This window comes from Rissa tridactyla, chromosome 2 (assembly GCF_028500815.1).
Source record: "Rissa tridactyla isolate bRisTri1 chromosome 2, bRisTri1.patW.cur.20221130, whole genome shotgun sequence".
NCBI classification, from domain to species: Eukaryota; Metazoa; Chordata; class Aves; order Charadriiformes; family Laridae; genus Rissa; species Rissa tridactyla.
In genome coordinates, this window is record NC_071467.1 from 13584405 (window position 1) to 13596079 (window position 11675).

General features: G+C 41.8%; 1 protein-coding gene across 7 annotated transcripts in view; it reads left to right on the forward strand.

Moving 5' to 3' along the window:
* Nucleotides 1-11347, forward strand: part of ZHX1 (zinc fingers and homeoboxes 1) — a 30310-nt gene extending 18963 nt beyond the window's left edge. For 5 of the 7 annotated variants that reach the window (XM_054191089.1, XM_054191086.1, XM_054191090.1 and 2 more), the window contains one exon: nt 622-11347. In XM_054191089.1, coding sequence (XP_054047064.1) covers nt 839-3466 — 2628 coding nt within the window. In that variant the 5' untranslated portion in view covers nt 622-838 and the 3' untranslated portion in view covers nt 3467-11347. The remainder of the gene's footprint in view (nt 1-621) is intronic. The other 2 variants (XR_008464809.1, XR_008464810.1) reach the window with 2 other exon arrangements.
* Nucleotides 11348-11675: the final 328 nt, after the last annotated feature.

Here is an 11675-nt window from a genome sequence, read left to right on the forward strand (position 1 = left end):
ATAGTCATCTTTTGTCTGTCAAAGTGCCTTAAAAAGGCATTGTTTTGCCTGTTTTCAGACTTGGGAGAAAGGCCCTGCACGTGCTCATACTCACATACTTACTGCAATAGAAAAATGCTCTAAACCTGCCTTTTCTGGGACCCTTCACAACTTCTGATATGAAAGACATGGCAGAATCAGTGGTGGAGGTGTCCTACTGGGGTTGAGTTTGTGATAGGAAGGACTTGAGCTTACAGGGCAGTCAAGAAGCGTAGGCAAAGCAGTCCAAAGGCAAGACTGCAAAAATTATGTAGGACAACTGACCTCAGCGTTGCATCAAGATTTAAAAAGGCTTCTGAAGAAAGGGAAACAGTCAGAAAGTTACCTGTTTTACACCATCCTATGTTTTATGCCTTTCACTGCATCGACGTGAACTAAATCAAATTTCAGCCTGTAATAAATGGATTGGATTTTGCTGTTCTTAACTTAGCTTTGAGTATCTCTTTTTGGTCTGCTGGTTTCTGGGGATGAACAATGGCAGACTGAACGCCAATGGACTGAATTACCTTAAGCCAAAATATATAGCAGAATAGAAGTTACTCTTTAAATTGAACTAATTCCACTGTTTCTTCTTTGCTACAGGTGGTGGAAGTGGACTTTAAAACAGTGTGTCTCAACATTTCATCCTCAACTATCTATTTTTAATCTGATTGCACTACAGAAGAAAAGCTGCTAATGGGATAAATGTTGAGACTTTACAAGAACTGACTTGAAGCACCCAAAGCCATTATTATTAATCGAGAAGAGCTTGAAGCTAAGTCTGACTCTGACCAGTCAGTATCATTTTCGCGTAACAGGCATGGCAAGTAAACGAAAATCAACAACACCGTGCATGGTCTTAGCCAACGAGCAAGATCCGGATCTAGAAATGGTATCAGACTTGGAGGAAGGACCACCTGTACTCACGCCAGCAGATAACCCTACAGCAGAGAGCGTAACAAGTGATGAGGATGCTCATGAGTACGTGGATTCAGACAATCAGAAAAATACAAATAAAGTAGAAGGTGGTTATGAGTGTAAATACTGTACTTTTCAAACTCCAGATCTCAATATGTTTACTTTTCATGTGGATTCAGAACATCCCAACGTAGTATTAAATTCATCCTACGTTTGTGTAGAATGCAATTTCCTTACCAAAAGATACGATGCTCTCTCAGAACATAATTTGAAGTACCACCCTGGAGAGGAGAATTTTAAATTGACCATGGTGAAACGTAATAATCAGACAATCTTTGAACAAACAGTAAACGATCTCACTTTTGATGGGAGTTTTGTTAGAGAAGAAAACACTGAACAGGCCGACTCTTCTGAGGTGCCCTCTTCAGGCATCTCAATTAGCAAAACTCCTATTATGAAAATGATGAAAAACAAACCCGAGACTAAACGTATCGCTGTTTTCCACAATGTAGTTGATGACATTCCTGGTGAAGAAAAGGGAACTGAAAATGAGCCAAACTCTGAAGAAGTAGTAGCAGAAAACCCACCGCCAGCAGTTTCTGAGTCAAAAGCGAGCCATTCGGTTGTTTGTAGTGCAGCAGAGGTGGCCAGTGCAGTAGTGACTCCAGCACCAGTGCTTCAGCCTGGGGTGGCACAGGTTATAACCGCTGTTACAGCTCCACAGAACTCAAACCTGATTCCAAAAGTCCTAATACCTGTAAATAGCATTCCAGCCTATAATACTGCTTTGGATAACAATCCTCTTTTGCTTAACACCTACAACAAATTCCCATATCCAACCATGTCGGAAATCACTGTTCTTTCCACTCAAGCTAAGTACACAGAGGAACAGATTAAAATATGGTTTTCTGCCCAGCGTCTGAAACACGGTGTGAGCTGGACGCCGGAGGAAGTGGAGGAAGCAAGGAGGAAACAATTTAACGGCACAGTGCATACTGTGCCACAGACAATTACCGTTATTCCAGCACACATTTCTGCCGCTAGCAATGGTTTGCCTTCAATTTTACAGACATGCCAAATAGTTGGTCAGCCAGGACTTGTTCTCACTCAAGTTGCAGGTGCAAATACGTTACCAGTAACAGCCCCAATAGCTTTGACTGTAGCGGGAGTCCCAAACCAAACACAGTTACAGAAGAGTCAGATTCACACCGCCCAGCCTGTTGCAGAAACGAAACAAGTAGCTGCTGTTCCTGCCCCTCAGCCTATCAAAAATGAGTCCGCGCTGATAAATCCTGACTCCTTTGGCATCCGAGCAAAAAAAACAAAGGAACAACTGGCAGAATTGAAAGTCAGCTACCTTAAAAATCAGTTCCCTCAAGATTCAGAAATTGTTAGACTTATGAAAATTACTGGCCTGACTAAAGGGGAGATCAAAAAGTGGTTCAGTGATACACGCTACAATCAGAGAAACTCAAAGAATAATCATGGGATTCATCTCAACAGTGATTCATGTGCCACCATTGTTATTGATTCAAGCGATGAAATGAATGAGTCCCCAACGGGAGTCACTCCACAGAGCAAGTCATCATGGAGCACTTTTCCTGATTTCACCCCACAGAAATTCAAAGAGAAGACAGCTGAACAGCTGCAAGTCCTCCAAGCAAGTTTTCTTAATAACCCTGTCCTTACCGATGAAGAGATGAATAGGTTAAGAGCCCAAACCAAACTGACCAGGAGAGAGATTGATGCCTGGTTTACAGAAAGAAGGAAATCAAATGTCTTGAAGGAAGAGGGAGCTGACTTGAATGAAGGCAATGCTGGCAGCTCAAAAGAAGAGGCTGGAGAAACATCTGTGGGAGATGGAGCAGCAGGAGCAAAATCAGGGTGTTCCACTTCAAGCAAAATAGGCAAAAAATCACCAGAGCAGTTGCATATGCTTAAAAGTTCCTTTGTCCGTACTCAGTGGCCATCTCCACAAGAATACAACAAGCTGGCAGAAGAAACTGGGCTCCCAAGGTCAGAGATTGTGAGCTGGTTTGGAGATACTCGCTATGCCTGGAAAAATGGTGGATTGAAATGGTATTATTATTACCAGAGCGCCAACGCAAACAGTCTGAATGGCCAAGGCTTTGCAAGGAAGAGAGGGAGAGGAAGACCAAAAGGGAGGGGGAGAGGGAGGCCTCGGGGGAGGCCTCGGGGAAGCAAGAGGTTAAATTGCTGGGACAGAGGTGTGTCTGTCATAAAATTCAAAACTGGAACAGCAATCCTGAAGGACTACTATATGAAGCACAAATTCCTTAATGAGCAAGACCTCGATGAACTGGTAGCCAAATCTCACATGGGATATGAGCAGGTCAGAGAGTGGTTTGCAGAAAGGCAAAGAAGATTAGAACTTGGAATAGAGCTGTTTGATGAGAATGAAGAGGAAGAAGAAATGCTGGAAGATCAGGAAGATGAGGAAGAAACGGATGATAGTGATACTTGGGAACCCCCCCGACATGTTAAGCGTAAACTTTCAAAATCAGATTGATGTGCAATTTGGGATTTGGGGGCCAAAAACCTATGAATTAGGTTTGATGTTACAGTGAAGAGCCAACTGATTTTTCATGGCTTTCAGTTTAGCAAGCACCTGCTTAGCATCTTTCTTCCACCTAAAAGAACATGGGCGAGATGCTACCTATGCAGGCAACAACTGTTTGCTTCCTTGCTACAAGAGATGGACATCCTCAGGCCTAGCCTAGGACATGGGGTTATAAACCAGATCCAGTTCAGCTCCTCCTCTTCCACATTACCAGTGGGAAGGTTGATGTTCATCATTCATGTGACTGCTTCTCAATATTTAATTGCCTTATGTTGTTTAATTCCAAAAAACACACAGACGCATTTTTTCGTTGATGTAGGGGAACATTGCCTGCTCATGAAGGAGGAAAATACAAAAACCTAAGATGCCGTTTTGCAGACATCGCTTCACCTGAAAGGTTTCAAGGCCTGGGTTTATTTCTTAAGGAAAGAGTTCAAAACAAAAGAGAAGGGGAAAAGTGTGACAAAGGAATCAATGAACCTAGGGGTGAGGATTGCTTGGTTTAAGAAAATGAGGTGCTATTGGCACCTTTTGCGTATCTTCGGAGTGGTTTGGGTTTACAGAACTTACGCTGAAATGTTCCTTGTTGATAATTATGAGCTAACCGAATGAGTCTAATGCTAGAAGATGCTTTTCGTTACATTTAATCAGTGTATCCTACATCAATTTAATTTAAATGCCTGACAGACTTGATGCAGTTGATAGTAACATTCGTTTTTAGCTTGTGCATTCTTTCCTTTGTTGGAAATGGTAAGAAAAGTATGTATATTTCTAGCTACAAAGAATAATTTCTTGAAATTTTACACTGAATTTTAAGGTAAACACGAGGCGGAAGCTGCCTAAAAGCCGTTCAGAGTTGCTTAGGGTTTCTTAAGGAATACACAGATACAGAGACGAAAAGCGTCTTCAGGTGCTAGTAAGAAAGGTTTTCAAGTAAGTTGTGGCAACGACATGATGTGTAATTCTCAAACAAAATGAAGTTATATGGCTTTTAGATGCTTAGGAATGATAAACATACTGGTGTTTAATTGTTCTTCAGCGACAGCTCAGTTGAATGATTTGCGTGCAAGTTTAGCTTAAATTCATCCTGATGGATTGAGCTCACCACTGTGCTGATTGTTCCTAGGGCTGCTGGTGAACGCACTTATTTGTAGAGGTGGTTCGATCTACCTGAACTGAACTCCAGAAATACTTTAATCTGATGCAAAACATCTACATCTTGAATAAGCGTCTTTAAAACAGAAAAACAAACAAACAAAAAAGCCATTTAAAACATTGAAAGCGTAGAAGAGTTTGAATTACCGACTTAAAAACAATGGGCCGAATTCACAGAAGTTAGTTGAGGCAGGTGTCTGGCATCCCAGAGAACTGGTACTCAGAGGACGAGTAGTTTGTGTTCTTGCTACTGTCAGTCTGCATTTTTTAGGGATAAGTTACTTTATATTTAGATGTCAGAAGATGAATCGCTGCTGCTGTTGCCAGCATTGTCTGCTTTTACATTGGCACTAACAGAAAGGATACTTGCAGTCTCCTTTTGCACATCTGTCAGCATCTTCTCTGTAGGCTTGTGCATCTGATGACCAATGAGAGACAGATTAGTATAGAGAAAATGTGTCCTAATTTTTCCACGTTTCCAAGAACCTAATCTGGAATTACTCATTCTTCCTCACTGTGATAACTGTCAAAAGACCGAGAAAGTCCTTTTAGTCATGATTTTCTGAAGCAGAGGAGTCCACATTAAATCTGTTTTTCATACGTGATTGTGGGGGAAACCCAGGTCAAAGCAAGAAAGGGCATAATGTCTGACAGAAAAAAAAGATATTGTTAACTCACCTTCCTCTCTGGACACTTGTAGCTGCCCTTCTGCTCCCAGATTGAACAGGCTGCCTGAGTTGCAGGAGGATGTTCTGTGTGAAAGCCATTTACCAGGGTGAGCTCTTCTGACTATTTGAGATGTACTGGAAAGAAAAAGGCAACGGCTTTCGGTGTGTGACACGAATTTGATGATGAAACTATTTCCTGGCTTCCAAGACTCAAATGGGTGAGGCACAGAGTGGCCAGCGGTGCTAGAGAGGACTAGCCAAGAACCCCTCAGTTTAACTTTGGGGTGGAGCAGAAGCAAAATTGTGTTGTCAGCGTATTTCACTGGAGTGCTTATGACTCTGGATGTGACCTGGTGTAAGAGAGATCAGGATCTGGCCTTTTCAGCATTGACTGCTCTATGTGGTTGGGAGGTATTCTTGTTTGGCTGGTCATGGTATGGATGAGGACGTTGTAGATGCCAGCAGATATAAGAAAGACTTGCGTTAGCTTCAAGCTCCGCTGGGAATACAGGGTCAAAAATCAGTGCTTGCTGAGTGGGAAAGGACAAATCTAGTAGGGAAAGAGATGCTATTTTTAAGTTTCCAAAAATATTAAAGCAGATCCTTAAAATCCTTGGGAATATGCCTCTAGCAAGCAAAGTCTGGAGTTGCCTTAATCCCTAAAGTTGACCCAGAATTAATTTTCTTTCAAAAAAAACTAAAACACCCAAGCAACCTGTCCAAATAAACATCTCCATTTTTTGTTAGCAGAGACTGCATTTAGGTTAGCTTTAAATCACACCTTTAATAGATGGGAAAAAATAAAGATCCAAGTTAATTATATGATTAAACTGGGAAATTTTCCATTTTGGCAGTGTTCTGTTAAATAACACTAAGCTATAATGGTAGGCCTTAGCACATCTGGTCTGAAAAACACAGGAAGAGGAAATACATTGTTTATCAGACTAAATATAGTTGGATTGGACGTCTTCTTTCATTAAAATAGTCAGAGATGGTGGCTGATGTATACTGGGCCAGATTTTCAGTTGCTGTAAATATTACAGTTCCGTGTATTCCACTGGTTAGAATAGTATTTACAGCCCATTGAGGAACATCATCTCTTTGCAGAATACAATATTTAAATTAAACCATGTGCTGTGGGTTGGCTAATGAGAGATACAGAGTACCCACATTTCCTTTGGGGCAGATGCATATCGTAAACCTTTCACTTGTGCCAAGGATGAGAAAAATCTGGGTGGGTTCAGCCTGAAGACAGCAGTTGTATGCATTCATTATTGCTCATTAATTACCAGTTTAGTATATATTTGCACTGCATACTGGGAGAGAGGGGAAACTCCTTACGGAGGCCTCCCGCATCAAGACTGGCAGGAAAAGCATTGGAAAGAGCTGTCAGCCTGCTGGTCTGTTTTATCTGTGAATTGTGGTCGCGGCTGGTGGGAACTCAAAGCTACTGGTAACAGCGGTTTATTAGCCCAGATTCATCTCAGCCAGCCTTAGGCCACACTGCTCCTTGCCTAGGTGCTCAAGGTGGACACACTTTATAGTCAGCTGAGAGAAACAGAAGTCACCTGGTGGGTGGAGAGAGTACAGCGCCTTCTCATTCTCCTCCAGTTACACAGAGGAAACTTCCTGAGCTGAAGCACATCAGCAAATGTCTTGCTTTGTGATGAATCTGAGCATCGCTGTGCTCATCAGCAGGGCTCCCCTGCAGCCTGGCTCCCTCTTGTAGCTCACACACACCTGCAAGGTGTTTTGGAAGCCACGTGGACTGAGCTACCTTGACAGCAGGGAGGGAAGGGGCAAGAAAGTACGTCTGCCCTGGGGTGACTGTCCCTGTGGGGTTTTGCTGCTTTCCCTGCTCAGTGAAGAGCTGTGTGTAGATGAGCCTGTGGCATGTTTTCTGTATTTCTGCAGAGCTTCCCCTCTTAGGCTTGCACTAGTTATGAGCCACCCTTCAGTGACGGTGAGATGAAGAAACTCTTTGATCTTGCTCAGATCTTACTCCAGGTAGCTGGTTGGGAGCACTGTTTCAGATTCAGCTGTGAGCACCAGTTCCTTTAGAGCTAAGGTAGAGCTTTCCTCCTCATCTGCTGTTTCTGCCAGGAGTACCTGATCCGATGATGCTAGTTATTGCTGTCTCTGGGATGCAGCTAAAGAGAGAATAAAGATAATCCTGTGCCTGAATGGAGAGGGAGAAGGACTAAGAGAAAGCAAGCAGTGTCACAGCTGGATGAGGCATCCACTGTCACTATATCGTGCGGCTTCGTAGCACGTTTTGCTCTTGCTTCTGAGTACAGTGCAAGAGCATGGTTCCATCTTAAACAGCGCTGTCTTCCCAGCGTTAACCTCTCAATGACCGCAAGGTTAGTGTTTGTTGTAAAAAGAAAGTCAGATCTATTCCTCCCCGGAGGCTTGAATGAACTGAGAGAGTGCTGGCCTGTAAGGAGTGGAATGAAGGGAAGATGCAGGAGCTTGAAGGCTCTTGACTTTTGCTTGCCCTGCAGAATTCACATACCTAAAAGTTGATAAGCAAAACAAGTTTTACCCTTGCTGTTCTGACAGAACAAGTGAAGTATTGCAGTCACTCATTTTTAGCACATAGAAATCTCTGCTTTGTTTTGAAAGCAAAGGAGAGGAAAGATACCTAGTACCTCATGATTAGAATTTAGTGGATTATCTCTAATACGCTATAGTAAATGAGGCCATTTCCTTTTTTAAACTTGTCCAGTACCATTTTAAAAATTGATTTTTCATTACATTATATGCAGTGTGGTGTCTGCTGTAACTTTGATTATTGGGAAGGAGACTCTTGCAATGCCTGTACATGACATGAAATAATTTTTCCAATGCATGATTTGCTGACTCTGGGCAAAAGCCTGTTTTCTTCCTGCTCGCCAAGGAGCTCTTGAGGCAGGCAAATGCACTCCCTTCTCCTCTACAGAGCAGAGAAAGCATTTCTGGAACCCATACGAAGTGATTCATGGCCTTATGCAGTCCCCGTAGGCCAGAAAGCCCAAAGATGCAGGCACTCTTTTCCTCCTCCTCCGTTTTCCTCTGAAATGAGAGCACAGCAGTAACTCTGACAACTAGTCTCTGGCTGCTGAGTAACCAAGCTGTAGTTTAAGGTGGGGAGCATTTTCCCTTTTGCACTTAACGGAGTACTGTGTTTTCAGGCTGGATATCAGTATTTGCTTCTGTAAATATGACAGTATCGATTTGCGTCCTCCACCGGAGTCCCGTACTGTCTATATTCATATCTCCCAAGGAGAGAAGATAATCTTTAAGCTTCTTTAATATTAAATATCCCTGCCCTAACCTGAATGCACAAAAATAGAGTGCAATGAAATATAGCTACTTTCTTTGATCTAATTTATTTTTTCTTGGAAAATAATTTTGCCTACATTCAGTAGCAGTGAAAAGATAGTATCAATAACCAGAGAGGGGTAAAACCATTGAGAGTTGTTCATAATGCCTGGGACGATCGTGTAAATTTAGAGATGGATAGGGCTAGTAGAGGGCTCAGTTCCCTGCGCTGAGCAGTGCCGGGTTACACCTGTGTTCTCCGTCAAGCTTGTGGTATCCTGGGATAAGTACATTTACCAAGTAGCACGACACAGACTTACTGGGTCAAGTTACTTGAGTTTTGGTGATGTATTAAAATTCTATAGGAAGAGATTTTAAAATGAAAGTGGTAACAGAAAGTGAAAAATCCCCTCAATGGCTGCTTGTACACACTCAATAGCTCAACTTTCTGTATCGTTTTCACATTTTTAAAAAGGGAGATTTTGAAGCACAGGTGGGTTGCAGCCAGTATTTTCAAGTTTCATGGTCTGAGCGTTTGGGTTTTTTTTTTTCCTTCTGCGGTGAAGAGTATCTGCACTTTTTCAGTGGATAGTAATTGCCAAAACGACTTAGACGGCGTTGTCAAACGTAGAGCGGTAACTGAGGATCCCGTAGCACTTTTCATGAGTTCAGCTGAGGTTTGTCTGATGGCATGTTGATGTCTGCGTTTGAGCAGGACGCTGTAGCTAATCCATACGCCTAATGAATGCAAGCCAGCTCGTCTTAAATGCCTGCAGCTGGTGAGACAAACTGCACCCTAAACTCCATGGACTGTTAGACGTGGTTTGCGGGCAGATGGCGGTACTGTGGACATCTGAAATTGGGCGAGATGGATCTTTGCCTGGGAGCGTGCTGGCTGGGGTGCAGCACTCAACTTCGTGTTGTGGTTAGCAATGGTACTTACCTCTGCTTCCGACTAGATGCTTGTTGGGAAGTGTGAGGCCTTTTTTGTTGTTTTTTTTTTTCTTTTTTGCGTTTTTTCTTCTTTTATTCTAGAGCAGGTAGCACTACAGTGGTGGATAAAGTTAACTGATCCTTGGTTATAATACTGTGGCATAAAAATGATTTGGGGTTTCTCTAGTATTTTAGATATAAGGTTCTTATATGAACGTTGGACCGTGCATAACTTAGAATGTGTTAAGACACATAATGTTTGTGTCCCAGTTGATGAAAGTATTTCCTTATGCTTATTCAATACTAGATACCTATCATGAAACTTTCCCTAAAGAATCTGCTTGAATGACAGAAGATTCAAGTCTTCATCAGTGATACGAAACGATCAACCACAAGAGCTCCGTTACGATTTCGAAATGTTCCCCCCGCCTCCAGTTCCAGCTTACAAAAGTGTTTCCAATTTTGCCGAGTTGGCTATCTGCATGTATGCTTACAGTCTGTACAGAAATGCACTAAAATGAGTTGCCCTACCTGGGAAGGCTTTATATTGTATAGAAAATGTGGCACTAGGTACTGCTCTTCATGTGCACAGGAGAGTTAACAGGTGTCGATCTCGTTTACAGAAATGATGGCGCTTTGCAATTTTCTATAATATATTGCAATATATTTAAATGTCCTGTTTGACATGTGAAATGAAATTAAGTTAATGCATTGTTATGTATTTGAAGTATGAGGGAGACGATTCACTAACGACCAGCAAGGTTTTTAGGAGGTGTCCAGTATGTAGGCGTCTGTGTGATCTGTCTGGTGTATGTGATGTTAAAGGAAGCAACAATACTGTCACTGTTTAGAATGAAGAGTTTCTTTTGAATGATGCAATAGCTTACAGTGTCTTTCCTTTGTAGCTGCCCAATGTGGTGAAGGGGAAGCAATTCTTGAAAAAGTTCAAGATAACTGGTTAACTGTGAATGGGCCTAATCTTTCGTGAAACCAAGAAAATTTTTGGACACACACAGGACTTGAATACTGAAAAGGATTGGAACTTAGTGTTGTGCCAAAGTTAAACTACTGCAGTTGGCAGAAGTTCTGCACTGTAAATAGAAGACTGATTAAAAGACAGCTTGTACAAAAAAAAAAAATCAAATTTTAATACAGTACGTTTTTATTCTGATACATGATGGAAACATTCTGGTTTAGACCTTTTTTGAAGAGGCTTCAGTGACCACTAGATTTTGTCCTCTTATATTTTGTTTGGCCTAATACTATATGTTCTAGTAAGATGGGCTTTATTGCCTGTGTTCTTTGATATGTGATTAAGCTTATAGCTTTGAGTGACCAAACATTTTACAGAGTAAAAGTTCTTAGAAACAGTATAACGTAACTGATATTTCTGTGTCTTATTTATCAGGCTCTGCACAAACTTGGAAAGTTGTGCCGGACTTGTACAACTCATATATGGGAACGCAGCATACTTCTGGATATTACAAACCTAAGCCTTTGTGGCAGTATGGATCTTGTCTTTGGATTTATTTTTGTTATTTTTTTGAGGCAAAGAGACGAATGGATGCTGCTGTAAAATATTTGTAATATTGCCATTATTGCTTTCTGTAGCAATTACTGCTTTTGCTTCAACAGATAAAGAAAATAAATCAGAGATAGAAAAATCCTAAAAGACGCTGGTAGAAGAAAGGATCATGTGAGAACTTCTGAAAATAAACTTTGTACCAAAAATTTGAAAACAGAAATGATAGAATAAATGTTTCCTTACTGAGTGTGTGTGGTTTTAAGAGGTGTTGTGGAAACCAGGAACTGCGTCTGTATGAAAATGTCACAAATCAGATCTTCTCAGACGTCTTTTTTTTTTTTCCTGTCGTACAAAACTGAATTTCCCCAGTTCCTCAGACGCATTGAATTTGGAGAACTGGCTTAGCCGAACAGCCAGCGTGAGGTCAGCTTCACGTGCCAGTCAGTACAGCTGCTTGTTTGCTGTGTCAGCAGCCCAGGGACCTTCACCTGATTTTTCTCATTAAGGCTCTTTATTATCGCATTTAAAATATTTGGGGTGGGAAGACCAGAGCCGAGTAGGAGCCACCTCCCTG